The sequence below is a fragment of the Hipposideros armiger genome, unplaced genomic scaffold (assembly GCF_001890085.2).
Source record: "Hipposideros armiger isolate ML-2016 unplaced genomic scaffold, ASM189008v1 scaffold_621, whole genome shotgun sequence".
In the NCBI taxonomy this organism is placed as follows: domain Eukaryota; kingdom Metazoa; phylum Chordata; class Mammalia; order Chiroptera; family Hipposideridae; genus Hipposideros; species Hipposideros armiger.
Genome location: NW_017731971.1, coordinates 34,308 through 56,914, shown reverse-complemented (window position 1 = coordinate 56,914; position 22,607 = coordinate 34,308). Strand labels below are relative to the sequence as shown.

Sequence of the window (22,607 nt, the reverse complement as noted above, 5' to 3'; positions counted from 1 at the left end):
GCTGGCTCCAGCGTGATGTCCTGTGTCTCCTGCTTCTTCCTGTCTTTTGGGAACAGTGAGTCAGCCATGATCGCTCTGCTCTGCCTTTTTGGGGGGGTCAGCATTGCATCCTGGAACGCGCTGGACGTGTTGACGGTCGAACTCTACCCCTCGGACAAGAGGTAGTTGGAGTGTGGTGGGGGCACGGCAGCAGGTTGAGGGTGTAGACTCTAGAGGAGAGGGGAGAAGTGGGATGAGGGAGCGGGGCTGCGGGAAAAGCATCTTTAGGGGTTAATGTATACACAGTCCCATTGAGTTTCTCCTCTAAGAGCTGGTAGCTTTGGTATTCACTCCTTGCAGTCTTAACTATTAACCTTTCGGTCTCCTTTCCCCCTGGCCTCCCGATTTCTCTGTATTCCCTGATGTGCATCCCTCCCCTCTGACCTGTCCTTCCTATCCCTCTCGGACAATGCCTGCCATCTCTCCTTCACTTCCCCATACCCGCCCTTCCCCCACAAACCGTCCCATGCCTTTCTTTGTTTCCCCCCTTGCCTGGCCCATCCGTGCTGCACTGGGGGACCCCCGAACAGGACCACAGCCTTCGGCTTCCTGAATGCCCTGTGTAAGCTGGCAGCGGTGCTGGGGATCAGCATCTTCACGTCCTTTGTGGGTATCACCAAGGCTGCTCCCATCCTCTTTGCCTCAGCTGCCCTCGCCCTCGGTAGTTCTCTGGCCCTGAAGCTGCCCGAGACCCGGGGGCAGGTGCTGCAGTGAGGGGGTCTCTGGGGCTTCGGGGTGGCAGGCACACTGTGAGACCAACAACTCCTTCTCCCCTCTCCCTGCCCTGCCATCCTGGCCCCCAGAACCCTCAACTCCCCATACCCCTGTTTGGTGTCTTAGCCATGTGTGTGCGTGTGTGTGCGTGCGTGCGCGCACGCATGTATATGACCCTGTGGGCAGGGACGACAGGGAAAGCTCCGTCATCCCAGTTTTGGGATGCAGCTCTACTCCCCACCTCCTACCACCCTTGACTTTGCACAAGAGAAGGCTTGGCCCCACCCTCTCCCCCCCTGTTAGTGAGGGGCCCTTGCTCTTCCCGGCTCCAGGGCCCCAGAACAGGTTCCTGCCTCCACCTCATTCTCTCTGCCTAGGCCCTGGTGAGACCACGGGCTTGTGGTTATGCTGGGGACTGGGGCTTGGTGTAGACCATGGACCAAAAGAACTTTCACTTGGAGTCGGAAGGGCCTCGGGTACCCTCTCACACCTCCTGTTGGATGCTGGGGGAGTAGCAATAAACCCCAGCCCCCTGGCCTCCACTTCCCCTCCATTTGGGCTTAAGTAAGAAGCCTGAATTTTATGAAATTAGCTTTCTGATTCTTAATTATTTATATGTTAAGTTCTGAGGCAGCTCAGCAGGACTGTGTGGGTGTGTGACTGTGTGTGTACACTTATGTATGTGTGTGTATGTGCCATGGGGTGGGGGTGTCACTATACTGTCCTAAAATACAAGCTAAGGGTAATGTCAGTGGACACACACAACCCTGCCTCCCGTGGTACCTCCCCTAATCTTGTTTCTGTGCCAGGCCTGGGAGGAAGGAGCCCTAGGCCCGCCCGGCTGGGGTAAGAGTCCCACAGGCTAGTGAGATCTGAGGGCATCTCCTCTCCTCTCAAGAAGCACAGCCTTCTCTGTGGTGAGAGGCTCCACCCACTAGAGCACAGACAGTGACAGCACAGCTGCCCTCCCACCCCCAGCCTGTCCCCTCACAGGCAAGGGGGCAGGGGAGGGAAAGAAACCAGGCATATGGGCAAACCAGCAGATCCAAAAGCACAAGGAGCTGGGGCAGGGGCCCTCCCAGCAACTCCTCTAGAGTGGGAAGAGGTTGGGTAGTAAGCCAGGGACCCTCGTGCAGGGACCAGAGCCTCAGTTGCCCCATCTCACCCTTTCCACACAATAGCCCCTGTCGGTTAAGCTGCCCCTGTCCCACCCTATCCGTATGGCTGCTTTCTTTGGTGTCCCCCTCCCCACAACTGTAGCTGTGATGTGTTGTAGTTTTTAGCTGTTTGTAAAGTGTTACAAGTTAAAAGGAAAAAAGTGAAAACAACAAAAAAGAAAACCCAAATTCACCTTCCTCACTGCTGCGTCTGGTGCCGCCACCCTTTGGTCACACCCTCCATTTTGTAACACTGAACCAGGTGGTGACTGTTTAACTCTTTGGTGTCTGCTCAAAGGACTGCCTTCTCCAGTGCCCAGTGTATGTGTGTGCCCTTTCCTCACCCTTCTCTTGCTGGATGCAGCCCTCTCCCCTGCACCCCCTGGAGGGACCATCCATCTCCCTTGCTCTCCTGGGGAACCCTAAACCCAACTCTGTTGATGTGAAAAATGAAATGAAAAATATTGATGAAAAATAAACAGGAAACAAATCCTTAAAATCCAAAATGGCGTCTGCTTCTTTGCCTTGCCACCTACACCCAACTCTGTTCTTCCTGTTGAGAGGGGAAGGTGATGAGATGGAAAAACAACACCTCTCCAGACTGAAGGCCAGAATAACATGAGGTATCACATTTACTTCCTTAATTGGCCTCACTATTCTGACCTGTCCACTTCTACAGATGGAAGGCCCTCTCCGTCTCCCAGATTTGAAGACTTGGGGTAACGTCCTCGAACTCAATAGCAAAAAAACTGATAACCTGATTTTAAAAATGGGCTAAGGATTGGAATTTCTCCAAAGACATACAAATGGCCAACAGGTATACGAAAAAATGCTCCCTATTCATTAGGGAAATGCAAATCAAAACCACAAGATATCGCCTCATACCTACCAGATGGCAATTACCAAAAAAAACAAAAACAAAAAACACACCCCAAAAGACAAAAAGTATTGGCAAAAATGTGGGGAAATTGGAATCTTTGCACATCATTGGTGGGGATGCAAAATAGTGCAGCTGCTATTGAAAAGAATATGGAAGTTCCTCAAAAAATTAAAAATAGAACTGTATGATCCAGCAATCCCACTTCTGGGTACTTAACCAAAAGAATTTAAATCAGCATCTTGAAGAGACAGTAGGACCTCCATGTTCATTGTGGCGCTATTTACAGCAGCAAAGATATGGAAACAAGCTAAATGTCCATTGACAGAGAAATAAAGAAAGAAAATGTGTTATATACATATCATGGAATACTATTCAGCCTTAAAAAAGGAAATCCTACAAAACATGACAATATGGATGAACCACAAGGATATTATACTAAGTCAAATAAGGCATTCACAGAAAGACAAATACTGCATTGATTGCACTTATGAGTTATCCAATATAGTCAAATTCATGTAATCAAAGAGTGGAATGGTGGTTGCCAGAGGCTGGAGGGAGAAGGAAATGAGGACTTACTAATCAACAGGCAGAAAGTTTCAGTTAAACAAGATGAATAAGCTCTAGAGATCTGTTGTACGGCATTGTATCTATAGTCAATGATAATGTATGGTACGCTTAAAATTTGTTAGCAAGTTATCTCATTTTAAGAGTTCTTTGCCACAAAATAAAATTAACAAAAATAAATTTTAAAATATTTAACTCCCCCTCCCCAAAATGAAAACAAAAAATTGGAGTCATGTTCAAGTTCTTGAGAATAGGACCAATTTTCTCCAAATCTTGTGTGTCTTAAAGATACAGATTCAAGATTCCATTCTTGTGGAATCAGAATCCTGGTTTTGGAAGAGAGGGGACCTAGAATCCACATTTTAAACAAGCTCCTTTGGGAATTCTTATCTGTGAGGAAACCTGAAAACCACTACTTAGGGGTTACCCTCAACTCTTTTCACTCTAGTCCATCTCTGTTTTAATCAAGCCACTTTCCGACTTTCAATGGCAGCTCTCAGATCCACTTCCTTTCCATTCCCACAGCTGATCTCTAAGTCAGGGTTCCACCTTCACTCTTGGTACATCTCTGTGCCTCCAATCTCCTATGCCAACCCACTTACACATCACTGCCAGATCAATCTGCCCCACAGTGCTCTTTGGCATGCCCCTCCTCAAAACTCTTCAGTGACTCCCTACTACCCAACTGTCTAAACTCTTTAGCAAGAAATGGTTAAGATACATGTTAATCAAGCTTTTCCTTTAGTATTTAAGTTCTATTTCTACACTGAGGTTATAAGAAATTTGCTTATTTAGACATTTCTTGAGCTCTCCTCAGAAATATTAACATTTGGAAGACTTGAAAGAAAAAAGGCCTACATAAAGTTGTCTCTATCTTCTGCACTCATTTTCTGGGTTCTCATCGTTGCACTGTTTTAGTGTTGTTTTTCTACCCCCAAAGATTTTTTTTTTTAATTTTGGAAACAGTGTTTTTCTAGGCCCATCAGCTCCAAGTCAAGTTGTTTCAATCTAGTTGTGGAGGGCGCAGCTCAGGTCCAAGTCCAGTCGCCATTTTCAATCTAGTTGTGGGGGTGGGGGGAGGGGGGAGCAGCCCACCATCCCATGCAGGAATGGAACTGGCAACCTTGTTGTTCAGAGCCCTTGCTCTAACCAACTGAGACATCCGGCCACCCACCAGCAACCCAGCTCGTGGGCAAATCGTTGTCTCCGATCTAGTTGCGGAGGACACAGCTCACTGGCCCATGTGGGAATCAAACCGGCAGCCCTGTTGTTCTGAGCACGTGCTGTAACCAACTGAGCCACCCACCCGCCCCCCAAAAGATTTTTCTTACAAACAAATGCAAATCCTTTTGAAAATGGACACTGTTAGAAGCCAAACATTCCCCCAGTACGAACGAAATTCAAATGTGTCTACAACCCATCTTGTCCAGTCACTGCCCAGTCTAGTTTCTATTCCTTTGTGGGGGCTCTTCTTGCCTGTGACACCTTTCCTCTTCTTTCTGGTTTAATTCTGTGCTTTCAAGATCCAACTAGGTCACTTCCCCCATGAAGTCCTTCCTGACTACCCTAGGCTACAGGTATCTTTCTTCTCCCACAAACATCTGTGGCACTGATTCAACAGGCCATGAATAACACAGCGAAGCACCTCATATGATAATTTATCTTTTAATGTACAGGATTATTTCCAACTCATCAGATCTGGTGGTTCCTTACGTCACAATTTAACACGAAACAACTGGGCAGCTTTTCCTGAATAGTCCAGGGCAAGAGCAGGAGTGTGACTCTCTTTCCTTGGGTTAGCTCTGATCTGAAAGAGTTGCTATCTCCAGAGAAATGTTATGTGCAGGTTGAATGGGGCCCAGCGGTCCTCATCCCTTACCAGTACCTGACTGTAATGAAGGGAAAAAGGCCCCACTGGTTTAACTCTCAGCCAACCCATTCGGATCCCCGCCCTCGTTTTTTGGGGGGTTCAGGGGGTTCCTCGAGTTTTCTTGCTCCCACCCAGGCAGGGGGGGCTCGCGTCCAGTTGAGGGTTCTCCCTCCACTGGGCAGGGGTCCGCGCCTGTATGGCCAGCGCGTGGACCGGCCCGGCCAGCTCTTCGGACAGCGCAGCGTGGACCAGCCGGTGCCGCTGCAGGGGGCTCAGGCCCTCAAAGCGAGAGCTCACCACCGCCACGCGGAAATGCGTCTCACTGCCTGGTGGGACCGCGTGGCCGCCGCTCTCGTTACGCAGCTCCAGCACCTCGGGGTTCAGGGCCTGCTCCAACTTCGTGCGAATGGCGGCCTCAACAGGACCGATGGTCCCCGATCCCGCGCTGCCCCGGGACAGACAGACGCGGCCGGCCATGGAGAACAGGCGTCCGACCAGCTGCCCACTCAGCATCGGCTACCGCAGAGACAAGGACCAAAGCAGTGAGGGCCTGGGCCTACCGCCTGATGAGAGCCCAATCTCACAGCCTTCCCACCCGAACCCGCCAACGTCCACACTCGGCAGCCGCGGGGAGCGAGACTAGACGCCAGACAGCCAGACCCGAGGCCCCGCCCCTTTCCTCTGTGTGACGTTAGGGAAATTTGGCCTCCAGCCGCCGACAGCGGAGGGGAGACGGGAGATTAGACAGGGCCTGCGCGCAAGGCATGTTCGTTAATAAGGGGATTAGCAAAAAACGGGCTGGAGGCTGCAAAAGGAGGTATGTGCAACTCCGGGCATTTTGGGGGGGGGCCCTCTCTAATACCTTCGGCTCAGCCTTGGCTACCGCAGTTTCCGCTCAGGGACGCGACTCCTGACGTTTTTGGCGAAATGCGGCTCTCGCGTCCTGAGGCACGCTGGGAAATGGAGTTCTCTCTACGTGACAGTAGACTGGACAGGCGTTACGTGATGCCCCGAGGGCTCACGGGAATTGTAGTCTCTGAGTCTCAGATTCGCGAGGTCGTTTTCGGAAGCAGAGAAATGCAACAAACAAAAAAGCCACGCACACACGAACAAAAACCGAGAATCCTTGCGCAATTGGGATTGGGATTATTCGATACAGTTTATTGCCAATAGGTCTTGTAGGTCATCTAGCCCAGCTCCTTCATTTTTTACATGAAGAAAATTAAGTCTATACATACAAGCCAAATATTCAAGCATTCAAACATTTCTTACAAGAAAATGGAAGTCTTGTTATTGAATACATAATTATTGTGCGCCAGGCCAGTCCTGCTGGCTGGGGAATAAAGCAGACCCTGTTTTCATGGGGTTTACAATAGTATATCCTTCACCCTGATACCCAGATGTTAACATCAATTTTATGTATCAACTTGGCTGGGCTACAGGGTGTTCAAACATTATTCTTGGTGTTTCTGTGAGGGTGTTTTGGATGAAGTTAGCATCTAAATAATAGACTGTGTAAAGCAGATTGCCCTCCCTAATGTGGGTGGGGTTAACATCTAAGTAATAGACTGTATACAGCAGATTGCCCTCCTTAACGTGGGTGGGCCTCATCCAATCGGTGGAAGGCCTGAATAGGACACAGGGCTGACCATCCCCAGGAGAGTTCTTTCCTGCCTGTTTGACTTTGTGCTGAGACATTGGCTCTTCCTGGGTCTCCAGCCTGCCAGCCTTCAGACTGGAACTACACCATCAGCTCTCCTGGGTTCCGGCTTGCTGACTCACCCTACAGAACTAGGGACTTGTCAGCCTCTATAATCATGTGAACCAATTCCTTACAATAAATTTTTCTCCTTTCATATATATCCTATTCTCTGGAGAAATTCCCCCCCCCTGGAGAAATTTAATATATACTTACTAATGTGCATTTAGATTAAAAAAGACATTTTCTCACATACCACAATATAATCGTGAAACTATGGAAGTTAACATTGACACAGTACTATTATCTACAGATCTTACTCAAAAGCTGCCAATTGTCCCACTAATGTCATTTACATAAAATGAAAATAACTTTGTGGTCCAGGATCCAAGGTAGGGTCACATGTTGCATTCAGTTGTTATGTCTCTTTGGTCTCCATTAATCTGGAATATTTGCTTAGTCTTTCTTTGTGTTTCATGACCTTGACATTTTTGAAGAGTACAGACAATTTATTTTGTAGCGAGTCCCTCAATTTGGGTTTGTCTAATGTCTTTCTAAGATTTGGACTTAGGACATGCATTTGTGGCAGGAATACTGCAGAAGTGAGCCATACCAGGGGGCATGTGACTTGATTTGTCCTATCACTAGTGTTAATCCTGATTACATATTAAAGTGGTATCTCTCAGGTTTCTCCATTGTAAAATTCTTTTTCCGTTTGTAATTGTGGGAGATACTTTGAGTCTTTGTAATATCCTGTTTCTCATAAAGCTTTTGTCTACTAATTTTAGCACCTCAGAAGTGTATTTGAAGTAGGAGTTATTGAAGATAACTGAGCTCATTGGAGATGGGTGGGAGGGGAAGTGGGTAAAGGGGGTGAAATCGCCTGGGCAGAGGGTATGGTGAGAAAAGAATCAGATTTTATTAGATGCTCACTCTGACTAGTATGTGAAGAATGTATTAGAGAGAGAGATTGGAAGAGCGGAAGCAGAGACGAGTTCACCTTTGGCAGCAGTAGTCTGTGAAAAAATGTGAGTGAAGGCAGATGGGCTAGAGAGCAGTAAATCAGTTAGAACGCTGTTAAAGAGATGGAATTGACAGGACTTGTTTTTGGTCAGAGCCTTGCAATTTGATGATCTAGTGACGGTGGTAGGGAATGAATGGTGAGACGCTGAGGTCAGAGAAGGCTTTGCTGTGTAGGGGACATTTAAACAGGGATTGGCATGATTACAGGGAACTAACCGTGTGGAAAGAGATCTAGGCAGAGGGAATGTATTCACTACATTCTAGATTTATGCCAAGCTCAGTGTTGGCATACTTGGGTGTTTAATAAAACGCATTGGATGGATAAGTGAACTGATGTATGAATAGAGGGCTGACATCGTTATTGTTCCTGTTGCACAAAATAGATAAAGGCTTTGCAAGAGCAAGTTTAGTGGGGTTTTTTTGTTTCTAATAAAAACAGTCATAATAATATCTACGATTTAGTGAAGGTTTGTCATGGCCAGGTTAAGACTTTTTAGAGGTTTTAAGCACAGAGAGATCATGGTGGCCACCTCATGTGTAATTAAAACAAAACAAACAATAATAAACACTAATCTGTAACATAAGGATTGGGATGCCCAACAAAATCAGTATTTTGTTGGGCATCCCCCCCACACACAATGATTACTTCATTATTTGTTCATTAAAAAAATAATTTCCATTTATTGATGTATAATTTACAAATGAGAAATTTATAAATCTTAAGCGTACCACTTAATTTTACATGTAAATACACCCATATCAAGATATTAATACAGAAAATTTCCAGCACCGTGGAAGGTCCCCAGGAAGTCAGTACCATTCTGCCAGAGTAAACGTGATTCTAACCTCCATCACCATAGGTTACTATTTTGGTCCATTTTTGAACTTCATATAAATAGAATCACATGGTATGAATTCATTTATTTTCTTTTGTTCAACATTGTGAGATTCACCCATGAGTGTGGTAGTAATTTTTTCATTTTCGTTGTGTAATAGTGCAGTTACGTGAATATACTACATTCTTGTACATGCTTTTTATTGGATGGAAACATTTGTTTCTGTTTGGTGTATATCCAGGAGTGGAATTACTAGGATACACCCAATGTTTAAAGTAATTCAAAGAATTTTTAGGATGCCTCTGCTTTCTTGGTGCCAGGTACTGTTCTAAATGTTTTACATTTACAAACTCTTCTAACAGTCCCACAAAGTAGCTATCATTATTACTCTGCTTTACCACTGAGGAAGCAGAGACCCTTTGAGGTTAGGTAATTTGCCCATGGTACAGATCCAGTAAACAAACCCAGAGAGTCAGGCTGTAAAATTTGGGATCTTAACCACTTACCTAGTCTGCCTCCCATTCCAGGACTGAGCCTCTCAGGTTCCAGGCTCTGCAGTAAGTTCTTTGCACTTAATTCTCATTTATTCTAACAACTCTATTATGGTAGGGTATAGTATTTTTTTATTTCATTGACAAGCTCCTATTATATCTTCCATAGTTGGCATTTGGAGAGTGGCTGTTGACTAAAGAGAGATATTTTAGAAAAGATGACACTAATTCTCTAAGAGTGTTGTTTCATTTATTCATGCCCCAAACATGTAACTACCCTATTGACAGTCAGGTAGAAGGAATTAAGGACTCTTGATTCAAAGATGAAGAAGACATGGTCTCTCCCTTGAGGTGGTCACAGAAAGGAAGTGAGACCAAGGTCAAAGCACAGGATAGAGTAGTGCTATCACCAGGATGTGAACAGAGATGTGGACACATTGAGGCTGTGTGTTTGGGAGGAGAGAAGGCCTCGTAAAGGAAGAGGTGATCATCTGGGCTGAAACTGGAAGGATGAGGAGGGTTTGAGGAGGGTTTTGCATGTCAACAGGAAGATGAAGCATTCTAGCCTGAGCAACTGTATGTGCAATGGCAGAGAGCTGTGGAAAGACCTTGTTCATCTCATGAATGGTGAGCAGTTCAATATGGAGGAGGTGTTGGGGAGAGGTGGAGGGAAAGGGTAAGGGAGAGGACTATGGTTGAATGGTGGGATGGAGCTAGAATGCAAAATAAATGTTTGATTAACTAGGTTGCCTGGGAAAGAAGTTAGTTGCCTTTGGTTAAAAATCCCAGAGGTGTTAAGGAAGTAAGATCCAACCTGTTTGCCTGTGATGGTGTACTGCTTTTATAAATGGCCTGCCATTTTATATTTTAATAGCTCTGATAAGAGTGTTAGGGAAGGCGCTCTGGAGAGCAATACTAATTGAGCCTGGGATAATTTGAAGGATATTGGCCTATCTAGACTTATCTAATAAGGTTTTATAGCTGGATGGAATCTAAGGTATTGTCTCATTATTCTCTCTCTCTTTCTCTCAACAGAGGAAGAAAGTAGCTTCATAAAAAACCCCATCTAGTTAGCGAAACAGTGTGAATGAAGTGGTGAAGAGCAGTCTTTGGTTCAGGCAGACCTGGGTTCTAATCATGTCTTAGTAAGTGGCTCTGTGACTTTCGGCAAGTCTTAACTCCTGAGCCTTGGTTTCCATCTCTCTCAAACAAAAAATTGTTATCTTCTTCCTAGGTAGCCCCTAGCATAGGATTTATCACATAGGAAGTTTAGTATAATCTCTTTTCCTTTCACTTCTAACAGCACCTGGTCATTAAAAATAATACAAAACCGATCAGATCTCAAAGAGAGGGGGAGGTCAGCTTGTCTCTCAAAGTGGCCTTTCAGGGTGCCAGAATTGTGGGGTTCAAACTATCTGGGCTCTCAGACCCCGTACATCTGAAAATTTGACATGATCAGAACCTCAAGAGTTGACTGACTTCCTGGGGAGAGACTCACACTAACAAAACACACAACAAATTTATGAATAGTCCAGAATGCAAATTCATTAACTTCTGGTGATAGATATCTCCTCCCATAAGTGGCTCTGCCCTTCTCAGTCTCATATTTTTATCTTGAAATGGAATAGTGGGAAAGTTGTTAATTGAGCACAGAATCTGAGCTTAGAATTAGTGTTCAGAAATATTTCACCCAGCTGTCAGAAAAGGCTGTTTTCACAACTAGGGGCCCTTCCATAATAGCCCAAGCCTTTGTATCTAACATACACTTCTGTCATTGCTGTTTATAAAAATGTGTAAATCTTTCTATTAATACATGCATCTTCTGAAATGACAACTTGATCGGGTTAGATCTTTAGTTATCTTCTACTATTGCGGAAATACTCCCATCACATTGGACTTGGGTGTTTCACAAATCTATACCAGCATTCTTACCAGTGGTAATCTCTACGATGGCTGATACTAACTTAACTTCCAGAATTGAGATTTCCTCCACTTTCTAGAGGCATCTCACTAGATGCTCACTTTGTACTAGCCTGTTATCGGTATACCCATTGCTTAATAGGTAGCATGTATTCTGTAGATGTTGGTTGAATAAAGGCGAAGATAAAAGTGATCAGAAAAGGATTCAAGGAATAGGATTTAAGTCTATTCTTTACTCCCAAGCATTCCACCTCCTGTCCTTATGGGATCCTCAAGAAAGGGTGAAAATGATGTGGGGGATGTACAATTCCCAGGGATGGGAAGTTGAGGAGGAAGACACAGAACTTTCAGGAAAGATTTCTATGGAAGGCAGGTGGAGGATCATGCAAGCAAATCTGCAGGGACTGCAGCTGGTCTAAGAGAGGGTGATGAAGCACAGAGGAAAGGCAGGTCCTTGGGACTGGCCCAGCTTGGCTGCTTTTATAAGCTGGGGACAAAGTGGTCTTTTTGAAAAAAGGTAGGCTTCTGGAATCTCCCACTTCAGGGTGGGGTGACTTCTTTTTCCAGTTGCAGTTGCCTGGTATGCTCGCGCCTGCGCTGTGGGGGTAAGATGGCAGATTGCTCAGAATCGCTACCCCAGGAAGGTTGTAGCTTGGACAACTGCGCATGCGGAATGGTTTCCATATCTGCAAGGGCCCAGGGGCCCAAGTCACTGATGCTGTCTCATTTCTGCCCTGAGATTTTATCCTCCTTCTTAATGTTACCAGGGCGCAGGCTCAGTGTCCAGGTTCTTGGCATCCTGAACAAAGAATTCAATGGGACACCAAAAGGCAGTGGTGAAAGAGCAGTTTATTAAAAGTGAAAGTACACTCCAAAGGAAAAGGAGCAGGCCCAAACAAGAGTGGCTCAAAGGGTGCCAACTGGTGAGGACTTGGGAGTTTTTATTTCCTTCTCTAGAATGGGCTATTCCTCTCTGGGTGTGTGTGGGGGGTCTCTTGATTGGCACTTAGACTGCACATGTTCCTTCCCAGAATTCAGTCTGTTTATGATATTAATGAACTTCTGGGCATATGCATATTATGATGGTATAATGGGGCTAAGGTGAGATGAAGGTCATTGTAGCCTTTACTGCACAAGTGTGAGTGACTGGTCTAACCTAGTTAGGTATTTTGTATCCCTTAGCTTCCTCATAGTAGTTGATGGTTATAGTAGGTAAGGGAAAGGTTTGGGCAGAGGGGTCTTCTGGGCAGGTGCTCTCCATAGGCCATGCTAGAATGTTAACTGACGTGTTTGGGCATATCAAAGACCCAATTCCTATCTCTAACTGCCTGCCTTATTTCCCCCTGAGAGGCGTGATCCCCATAAATCTCTATGGGAAGTTGAGGGACAGGCGGTCTTTCCTTCTGTATCTGCTTCCTGCTGAATGTGGTCGTTGTCCCTACCTACTGGGGATTCACGGAACTCTCGCCCTGTCTGATCTTAGATGAGGGAGGGGTCTCAAGATCCGCCTGGAAGACCATGTTGGCCTCCTTGGTCGGGGTATACTGGAAGCCTTGCTGGGGCATCATTTGTATACCAATGGCCCTTAGATGAGGATAGATAGGTTTTAGTTAATAGATTTAAAAGCGTTGGCCCAAGAAGCAGGAATCAAAGCTACTGACGCAGGGTGACTACATGATGGAAAGTCCGTTCAGCTCCATGGGGCCTGTGGCTTTTCCCCCTGGTTAAACTGATCATTCAGGTGGTGGTGTTCACTCAGGAGCTGGGCCCAGAATGGCCTGGAAAGAACACTGGGCCTCAATGATTACAATCAACAAGCATAAGTCACAAGCTTCTGGGTAATTATCTGAAGCAGGGGATAGGAGACATCCTATGATTCAGGCTAGGAACACTCTTTTAAGATTAAGAAACTGATTTAAAAAATGATAGGCAGGGGGGGAGGGGGGTTATCCTTTTGTGAGGGGTGAAATGTCTATTACATTGTTTTGTACACCTGAAACTAATTTAAAAATGAAAACTAAAGAAGCTGCCACAAAGGAAAAAAAAGTGATTAGGACAAGAGACTAGGGAGCTAAGAAACTAGGAAAAAAGACTTAAAATTCCTCTGGCGAGGGGGGCTCTTTTGTTTGGCTTGTATCATTTAGGGATTAGGGTTGGAGGTCTCTTCTGTAACTACTTCCTGCTGAACAAGGCCACTGTTCCTATACTTGGGAGGAATAAAATTCTCTTGCTACCTGACCTAGAGTGATAAGGGCCGGGGTCTTCCTTGTCTGGGATGGGCTGGAAGGCTTGTATGACCATCCGCTTAACGTGGAATTGTTGTAGCCATGAAGAGGCAGCCTTTGTGAGGTTAAAGAGGCAAGGGTCAAAAAGTAATCACAGTAAAATAGCTTCCAGGGGTCCTAGGAGAGGAAGGAGCCAAGTGATATTCAGTAGGTACCCCTTAATGGAGTCCCATATAGTTGGGGCAGTGGCGTTATTAAGATCGTGTAGCCATTTAGCCTGGCCTAGATAGGGGTGGCTAGGAATGGTGGGAGCGAGTGATTTAATTTACAGGTTGTGCCAGTGCTCATCTGGGAAGGTACTCCTGTGTTGGCATCTACTAGCCACGCTGATTCATTTAGGCTATATCCCTTTCTCAGCTTGCCTCCTTGTGGGAGTCTATTTAGGGTAAGAGGGGAGGTCTGGCTGTCCAATTGTTGGGGCAAGGATTCTGGGTGTTAAGGACTGTGCAGCTGCCTGGTCTATAAAACTAATTTAAGAACTACCTCTCTGGTGGCCCCTAGAGTGTATCGCCACAATTTTGGAAGGAAGCTGGACGGCTTCTAGGAGAAATATTAGCTCCTTAAGTTTTTATGGGGGAATTTTTTGTGGTTAGCATTCCTTGCTCTTTCCAGGCTACATGGGCATGTAGTACTAGAAACCCATATTTAGAGTCAGGTAAATGTTGAGTCTTTTATCCTTTCCTAACTGTAGTGCCCTGATTAGGGCTACTAGCCCTGCCTTCTGTGCACAGGTATTACTAGCCTCTATTACTTTATCTAGGCTGGCAATGAACAACATGTCCTGCTTTCTGGGTGCCCTTTTCTATAAAGCTGCTCCCATTGGTGAAGAATTTTTCCTCTGCCTCTTCTCAGTGGACATCCTGGAAATCTGGCCTGCTATATTAAACCTGTTTTGAGTCTCCATGCAGGAATGCTCTCTTCTGTACTGGGTAGAAGGGTTTCAGGATTTAAAGTCTGGCAAGTCCTTAGAGTGAGGTCAGGGGTATGTAGGAGGAGAGCCCGGTATTTTGAGATCCGTGTTTCTGTTAGACAGTGATGTCCATTGTCTAATACTGTCTGCACCTGATGGGGAGTGAAAACTTCAAGCCATTGTCCTAAGGTCAACTTTAAGGCTTCCTTTACTAAAACAGCAGTGGCAGCCACCGCCCTTACGCAGCCGGGCCAACGCTGGGCCACCGAATCTAACTGTTTCGAGAGGTAAGCTATGGGTTTTTGGGACAGCCCCAGCTTTTGGGTTAAGACTCCTGAGGCGATTCCCTGTTCTTCATGAATATAAAGGAAGAACGGCTTCCTCAGGTCTGGCAGTCCTAGTACAGATGCGAGGTCTATTTTAGTCTTGAGAGTCTCAAATGCCTGCTGACAAATTTGATCCCAGAGTAGTTTTCTTTCTTTCCCCTTTAAAGCCGCATATAAGGGCTTTACTATTAGCCCAAAATTCGGGATCCAGGTTCGGCAAAATTCTGCTGTCCCTAGGAACCTGCGCAGTTCTTTTTTGGTGGTAGGGACTGGCAACGAGGTGACTGCCCTTTTGCGATCTGGGTCCAGCAACTGGGCTCCTGGGGTGAGGATAAACTGTAGGTATCGGACCTTTTGTAGGGAAATCTGGGCCTTTGAGTGGGATACCTTATATCCCCGCAGGGCTAAAAAATTTAGGGTCATTATAGTATTGTGTTGGGAGTCTTGATAGTTGGTACTGGCGATGAGTAAATTATTTACATATTGTAACAATGTTCCATTTTGAAGTTTAAGCTCCCTGAGCTCCTTAGCAAGGGCATTTCTGAAGAGATGAGAGCTGTCCCGGAACCCCTGGGGTAATACCGTCCAGGTGTACTGGGTAACTTTACAAGTCTTGGGACTTTTCCATTCAAAAGCAAACAAATATTGGGAGTCTGGATGTAAGGGGATGCAGAAGAAAGGATCTTTCAAGTCCAGTACAGTATAGTACTGGGTTTCCCTGGGAATCTGAGTGAGGAGTGTATAGGAGTTGGGGATTGTTGGGTGAATAGGGATTACCATCTTGTTAACTGCTCGAAGATCTTGGACGAAGAGCTGTTCCCCATTGCGCTTCTTTACCAGGAAGACTGGAGTATTGCAGGGAGATTGGCAAGGTCTAATTAATCCATGTTTAAGGAATTTCTCTAGAAGGGGCTCCATGTCCCTCAGAACCTTAGCACTTAACGGTGGTTGGCACTGCCACGGGCATTTTGCTCCTGGTTTCAATTTTATTTTAACAGGTTCTACATTTATGGCACGCCCAGGGGTACTGGTATCCCACACTGTAGCCCTGACTTGGGCTTTAATATCCTCTGGAAGGTACAATGAATAGATTCCTTGGTATGGCTCTGAGATGTGGCCATTTTCTTCCTGAAGAAATACAGAAGCTCCTAATTTCATTATCAAGTCTCTACCAATGAGGGGAACTGGGCACTCAGGTACACAAAGAAAAGAGTGATCTATAGTTTTAGATCCAGTATCACAGGTAAGAGGAAAAGTAGATTGTCTTACTTTAGGCTTCCCGTCTATCCACTTAACCGTGCATGCACGACTGGGGAGTGGGCCAACCAGCCGAGTCAGGACAGAGTTGGCGGCGCCAGCATCTAGTAAAAATCCAGTTTTCATACCTGCCACATTGGGACTGACCCGAGGCTCTGCAGGTGTGATAGTGATGGAGTTGTCAAGAGTCAGAGCAGGGTGAACGATCCGGCCTCCCCTCTCAGAGGCTGTCCCTTCTTGCGAGAGGTTAGCTGGGAGAGAGGGCCGATTAGGGTTACTGACCTGCCCCAGCTTCCTGGGGTGATCAAGGCATTCCCTGTTTTTGTGCCTTTCTGGGCAGTCTTGTTTCCAGTATCCTTCATTTTTATGAGAAGCACATTGGTTCCACCCTACCCCGGACCACCCTTGGCGTTTATCTTGGGCTGATCTCCTAGGTCTACAGTCATCTTGAGGCGGTGGTCTGATTTTATTTTTTAATTTCTTCTTTTTCTTTGCTTCCTTTGCCTGGTCTCGATTATTAAATACCTTGATGGCCTCCTTCACCAAGGTTGACAGTGGAACGTGGGGTGTGATTTCTAAGTTTGCAAGTTTTCTCTTAATATCTGGAGCAGCCTGCGTCCTGAAGTGCACGGCCAATAACACCCTTCCTTCTACTGACTGAGGGTCTATGTTGGTATACTTTTTCATGGCTTCAGAAAGACGGTTGAGGAAAAGGGCGGGGTTTTCCTCCTTCTCCTGGGTGATCTCCTTAATTTTTTTGTAATTTACCTGCTTAACTTGGCACCTCTTTATGCCTTCTAATATACAGGTGATAAAATGTTCCATCCTAGCCCTACCAAGGCGATCCCTGTAGTCCCATTGAGGGTTTTGGTCTGGAATTGACTCTCTTGCCAATCTGATCACATCATGTTGGGGGTTAGTGACAACTAGGCTATCAGCATATTCTTGGGCCTCCCCCCAAATAAGGGCCTTCTCATACTGGGTACAACAGTGGGTTAGAATGTCCAGGATGTCTTGCCAAGTCAGAGAAGAAGTTAAACTAAGTTTAAAAATTTCATCTTGAAACCTATTGGGGTCGTCTGAGAAGTTTCCAAGTATCTCCTTGCATTGGCTCATGTCGGTGACAGAAAAAGGTTCATGGGCTCGAACAATTTCCCTGCTTCTGTCAGCAACTTCTTGAAAGAGGAAACAACCATTTGCAGGGGAGGGACTATCTGCAGGAGCAGGAGCAGGAGGAGGAGGAGGAGGAGGAGGAGGAAGAGGAGGAAGAGGAGGAGGGGGAGGGGGAGGGGGACGACGACGAGGAGTTTCTGTAGGTCGTCTAAGTCCAGATCTGGTCCTAGTGGAGGATAGAGCTGGGGGAGAAGGGTTTGGAGCTGAGTGGGCAGAGGGGTTAGGAACAGGGGCATGTGGGAGAGGCTCAGCAAATGAGACTGGGTGACTGGAAGGCAGAGAGTCAAGGAAGGCCCTTGGAACCAAATTAGGAGGGGCAAAAATAAGGTCAAGGAGCTTGAAATCTGAAGCAGATGGGGCCATGGGGTCAGGATTCTTTGAGAGTGAGGCCACACAGACACGGCAAGAACGTTGGTGCTTTTTGTCCTCGTGCAGTTTCACAAAAGGCAGAACATAGAAAATTTCCAACGATTTGTTGGAGCGTTGACAAAAGAGGTACAGCTCGGCAATGGTATTACCATTTAAAGAACCATTCTGAGGCCATTCTTCTTGCTCCCCAAGAGAATATTTGGGCCAGGTCACATTACAAAAGTAAATTAATTTCTTTTTCTTTAGACTGTATAACTTAAAGTGTTTCCAATTAGCAAGGATGCATCCTAGGGGAGAATCTTTTTTGATGCCTGAAGTGTTGTTTCCCATGATAGAGTCGGTGACCAATGATCAGGGGGCCGAGAACTGGATGGGCTGTTCCACTTCTGGCGTCATTAAGGAAATAGAAGTGCTTGTGGTCCCAATCAGCCAATCCAGAAGAGAGCAAGCGAGATCTAGACAGAAGAAGGAGGAGAGTGAAAGAGGAGATCAGAGCAAGGACAACTGGGGAACCATGGCCTGTGTAGAAAATACTCAATGAATGTCTCCAACACTGTACCAGGTCAAGGTCCAGCTTATCTCTAATCCACCTCTGATTTGTATAGAATGAGAGTGGGTCAGATGTTTGATTGAGTCAAAGAGGGTAAAAGATCTTCCTAGTTAAACCAGTTTTAATTCCAGGTTGCGGGGAACTAGGACTCACAGACACAGCAATGAGAATTCATAGGGACACAGGTCCCAAAAGCAAGTCAACAGAAAAGGTCAGACTTCCCGGTCCTAGGTCAAAGACAGAAACCCAACAGGTAGCCAGGCTGGCGCCAAAGTAGGAAAGATGGACAAGGACTAGTCAGACAGTAGGGTAGAGGTCTCTCAGGGGGTCAAAAGCCTGAAATGGGTTAGCTGCAGGGGAGGGTGGGGGTGGTGAGTAGTTTCAGTATCTCTAGTTTCAGGGACATTTGCTTTAGGTCTCAGGGGGCCCACTGCCAATCTACAGTTCCATGACTTACCCTTTCACGGGAGTCTTGAAGTGGCGAGTGCTCTATTGGCTCTTAACTGCTGGACCAGTGCCCGCAAATTGCCGCAAAGTTCCTCCGAGACCTACCAAATAAGAACAGAAAATGACTACAGTAGGACTCGAACTCAACCCCAGGGACTTTAACCCCGAACTTCTAACTGGGACTGAAACACCTGGTTCGGGACGGATGGAAGTAACCTGTATATCTGCCGATTGGCCCCTCGGGGCAGTCAAAATCGGCCATTTCAGTTCTACAGTAAGGCGAAGGTGGACACAAAGACAAACAGAACTTGACAGAACATAAAATCTGTTTGGGGAGGAGAGGGCTGGGAAAGTTGGAGGCGGATTCACAAGGTTTCAGCAGCTGCTCATCAGGTACCATGAGGCCGACTCTTCTTCCTGCCCTGTGTCGCTGCTATAGGGACTTAAGGGGTCCTTTCGTAGTCCCCACAAAATGTTACTGGCGTTGGCATGTTGGGTTCCCCAAGATAGAAATCGAGAGGAAACCCCAGAAAATTTTCCAGATAAATTTTATTAAGCTTATGCTTGAGCACAAGGAAGGTAGCAGAGGAAAGGAAGGTCCTCGGAACTGACTCGGGGTGGTTCTGCTTGGCTGCTTTCATAAGCTGGGGACAAAATGGTCTTTTTGAAAAAGGCAGGCTTCCGGAATCTTCTATTTCAGGTTGGGGTGACTTCCTTTTTCAGCTGCAGTTGCCTAGTAACTATGATGGCACCTGCCCTGTGGGGGCAAGACAGAGGATTACTCATTATCGCCACCCCAGGAACAGGGGGACAGGGGTTTCGATGTCTGCAAAGCAGCCGTTAGAAGGGAGATAAAACCAGCTACTTCTACATTTTTGCATAGGGAGTTACGGGGTGGAGGCATTCTTATGGTCAGCTTATCTGTTCCTCTTGGCCATCAGGTATTCCTTGGGCCCCCCGGGGCCCAAGTCCCTATGCTGTCTCAGTCTGAGCTTCTGAAACAAATATGGTTGTTAGTTGAAAACATGGAAGTGGGTAAGACTCTTCTGGAAGAGTGAAGAGAGGAAGAGACGAGGAGGGAGACAGCGCCTAACGGACACGTTTTGTTAAGTCTTTGCTCGTTAAGAAAGACCCGAGAGACAGAGGTTTCGTTCGGAAGGCTTTACTGAGCCAAGCCTGGCGTCCGCCTCACTCTGCAAGAGGAGAACGGCCCTGGGCCTTGGCCGGTATGAGCATGCTTTCTCTATTTCTGAGAGCTTGAGCAGAGGCAGGACACAGAAGAGAGACTAAGCCGTTATTGCAAAAAAAAAAAAAAGAAACTATTTTGGCCCTGACCGCATCCTGTTTTTGCAACTGGGCTAGGGTTAGGGTTTTTCCATTTACTGTCCGCCAGGCTCCGCCCGGCCGGAGCACGACCCCCTCCTCCCTCCCCACACAGGCCCGAACATAGACTCTCCTTCCACAATGGGTAAGAAAAGTCCCTGGTTTGGTCCCAGGGATAAAAGAAGCCCGACCTGGCCCGTGGAACCCAGCCCACTCCCCGGGACAGCATTCCCGGAACCCTCCCGGTCCCCACAGTTTATTCAGAGATAGGCAGAGGAATAGCAGAATACGCAAAGCCGGAGGACACTTTGAAAGCCAAGGGAGCAAGTTTCAAGGCGGTATTGGACGTCTCCCGGAAATCAGAAGGAACACAAATCTTTTAGCGCTCAGTTACTCCGGATTCCGCGGACAGGAGGCGGGTGAGGGGTGGGGCGAAGCCACACCGCAGGCAGCTACTAAATTGAAAAAGGAGACGACGGCCTTAGTACAATAGTATATATTCTTTAGGGGAGTTTGGTTGTAATGAGACAGAGAGAGAGGGTCTTGGAGGGTAATTTAGGGCTCAAGGAATAATAGGCTCCAGAAGCCTTTACCTTAAGTGGTAGTAACTCTGCATCTGCTGGAGGCCCTCCACAGTCCTTTCGGCTCCTTCTTGGGATTTCTCTCTCAGCTCTATTAAGCTGGGAAAAAAAGAAAACTACTACCTTTAACGGGAAAAAAGTACCACTCGGTAAAACAGAGCAAAACAGCGCATTACTCCAAAAATCTCTCTTTTAAAATGCCGTCAATGCAAATAAGGGGCTTTAATGTGGTTCCCAGCGATTGGTAGATGCCTACGAAATGCTTCATTTTCGGATGCAAACGAGGAATCGGCCTTCTGCTTTCCTATTGGCTGTTTGATAGGGCTTCGCTTTTAGCCAATCAAGCCACCTCCCTTCACCCCTCCCAGTAGCTCTTATAAATTACATCAAATGGGTTCTTTACACATCCTTGTTGTAAAACAAGTTGAAACTGCTTTTTTATCCGTGATGTCAGGACGCGGAAAGCAAGGAGGCAAAGCTCGCGCCAAGGCCAAGTCGCGCTCGTCACGCGCAGGCCTGCAGTTTCCTGTGGGGCGAGTGCACCGCTTACTGCGCAAGGGCAACTACGCCGAGCGGGTGGGGGCCGGCGCCCCGGTGTACCTGGCGGCCGTGCTGGAGTACCTGACCGCGGAGATCCTGGAGCTAGCGGGTAATGCCGCCCGAGACAACAAGAAGACGCGCATCGTCCCTCGGCACTTGCAACTAGCCGTGAGAAATGACGAAGAGCTCAACAAGTTACTCGGGGGTGTCACTATTGCCCAGGGAGGAGTCTTGCCTAATATCCAGGCGGTTTTGTTGCCTAAGAAAACGGAGAGTCACAAACCTGGCAAGAACAAGTAATTTAAAGGGTTGCTATACGGTCACCTCACCCCAAAGGCTCTTTTAAGAGCCACCAGAGCGTCAAATAAGGGCTGATCACAGTAGTGCACTTAGCTCTCTTTTTGAAAACTTGGGTGGCTCTAAAAAGAGCCTTTGGTCTTTGGTTTACCTTACGCTTTATTTGCTTTTAGCTTTGTGGCTCTCGGTCTTCTTTGGTAATAGAACTGCCTGAATGTTGGGCAAGACGCCGCCCTGGGCGATGGTGACTTTGCCCAACAGCTTGTTCAGCTCCTCGTCGTTGCGGATAGCCAGTTGCAGATGACGAGGAATGATGCGCGTCTTCTTATTGTCCCGGGCGGCGTTACCTGCCAGCTCTAGGATCTCCGCTGTCAGGTACTCCAGCACAGCCGCCATGTAGACGGGCGCGCCGGCCCCCACTCGCTCGGCATAGTTGCCTTTACGCAGCAGACGATGCACTCGCCCCACCGGGAACTGGAGGCCAGCGCGTGACGAGCGTGACTTGGCCTTGGCGCGAGCTTTGCCTCCTTGCTTCCCTCGACCAGACATGACTAAAAACAAGGCTAGCACTTCAAAACCTCAGAGTCGCACACCGAAGCAGAACTGAAAGAGCAGCACTTTGAAAGCCTTTATAAGCTTTCCTAGGGGTGGGGTTAGGAACCAGTTTTTCATTGGTTCTAAATTGGCTCCAGAAATGACCAATAGGGTCAAGAGTCGGTGCCCTTACGTAGCTATTACTGGAAACGCAGGTCCCTGCGTGGCCCAATGGAAACGAAAGTTTTCTGGAGTCCTAATTTGCATACAGTGGTTATAAAAGGGTCATGCCCGCCCATTATCTCATTTCTATTCTTTACCGATCTGTGTTGCGTCTTCAGTAATGCCTGAACCGGCGAAATCCGCTCCAGCGCCCAAGAAGGGCTCGAAGAAAGCGGTCACCAAAGCTCAGAAGAAGGATGGCAAGAAGCGCAAGCGCAGTCGTAAGGAGAGCTATTCCATCTATGTGTACAAGGTGCTGAAGCAGGTGCACCCCGACACCGGCATCTCGTCTAAGGCCATGGGCATCATGAATTCCTTCGTCAACGACATCTTCGAGCGCATCGCCGGCGAGGCGTCCCGCCTGGCGCATTACAACAAGCGCTCGACCATCACGTCCCGGGAGATCCAGACGGCCGTGCGCCTGCTGCTGCCCGGGGAGCTGGCCAAGCACGCCGTGTCGGAGGGCACCAAGGCCGTCACCAAGTACACCAGCTCCAAGTGAGTCCCTTCCGGGACGTGGTGCTCTTGTGAGTGGCCATGCGCTTGACTCCAAAGGCTCTTTTCAGAGCCACCCACCTACTCAGAAAAGAGCTGTTAATG

At 47.1% G+C, this 22,607-nt stretch overlaps 5 protein-coding genes across 8 annotated transcripts in view; 3 read left to right on the top strand and 2 right to left on the bottom strand.

Annotated features, from left to right (window-relative positions):
* Positions 1-2,395, top strand: part of SV2A (synaptic vesicle glycoprotein 2A) — a 13,932-nt gene extending 11,537 nt beyond the window's left edge. The window contains exons 11-12 of the mRNA XM_019625375.1: positions 1-161; positions 570-2,395. Coding sequence (XP_019480920.1) covers positions 1-161; positions 570-753 — 345 coding nt within the window. The 3' untranslated portion in view covers positions 754-2,395. The remainder of the gene's footprint in view (positions 162-569) is intronic.
* Positions 2,396-5,003: 2,608 nt separating this feature from the next.
* BOLA1 (bolA family member 1) lies at positions 5,004-9,926 on the bottom strand. The gene is made up of 2 exons (XM_019625366.1): positions 6,087-9,926; positions 5,004-5,740 (listed from the first exon to the last, which is right to left on the bottom strand). The coding sequence occupies exon 2, from the start codon at positions 5,735-5,737 to the stop codon at positions 5,324-5,326; it is 414 nt and encodes a 137-aa protein (XP_019480911.1). The 5' UTR covers positions 5,738-5,740; positions 6,087-9,926; the 3' UTR covers positions 5,004-5,323.
* Positions 9,927-13,222: 3,296 nt separating this feature from the next.
* LOC109372292 (histone H2A type 2-C) lies at positions 13,223-21,834 on the bottom strand. Of its 4 annotated transcripts, none has more exons than XM_019625357.1 (4): positions 21,015-21,082; positions 20,427-20,513; positions 18,521-18,611; positions 13,223-17,968 (listed from the first exon to the last, which is right to left on the bottom strand). In XM_019625357.1, exon 4 carries the CDS (start codon positions 17,841-17,843, stop codon positions 14,355-14,357), a length of 3,489 nt encoding a protein of 1,162 aa, XP_019480902.1. In that variant the 5' UTR covers positions 17,844-17,968; positions 18,521-18,611; positions 20,427-20,513; positions 21,015-21,082; the 3' UTR covers positions 13,223-14,354. The 4 variants fall into 4 exon arrangements, with proteins under 4 accessions (XP_019480902.1, XP_019480900.1, XP_019480901.1 ...); XM_019625355.1 differs by lacking the exon at positions 21,015-21,082 and adding an exon at positions 20,671-20,919; XM_019625356.1 differs by lacking the exon at positions 21,015-21,082 and adding an exon at positions 20,800-20,919.
* Positions 20,783-21,404, top strand: LOC109372293 (histone H2A type 2-B). Its single transcript, XM_019625360.1, has one exon. It carries the CDS (start codon positions 20,805-20,807, stop codon positions 21,252-21,254), a length of 450 nt encoding a protein of 149 aa, XP_019480905.1. The 5' UTR covers positions 20,783-20,804; the 3' UTR covers positions 21,255-21,404.
* Positions 21,835-22,097: 263 nt separating the features above from the next.
* Positions 22,098-22,601, top strand: H2BC21 (H2B clustered histone 21). The gene has a single exon (XM_019625288.1). It carries the CDS (start codon positions 22,129-22,131, stop codon positions 22,507-22,509), a length of 381 nt encoding a protein of 126 aa, XP_019480833.1. The 5' UTR covers positions 22,098-22,128; the 3' UTR covers positions 22,510-22,601.
* Positions 22,602-22,607: the final 6 nt, after the last annotated feature.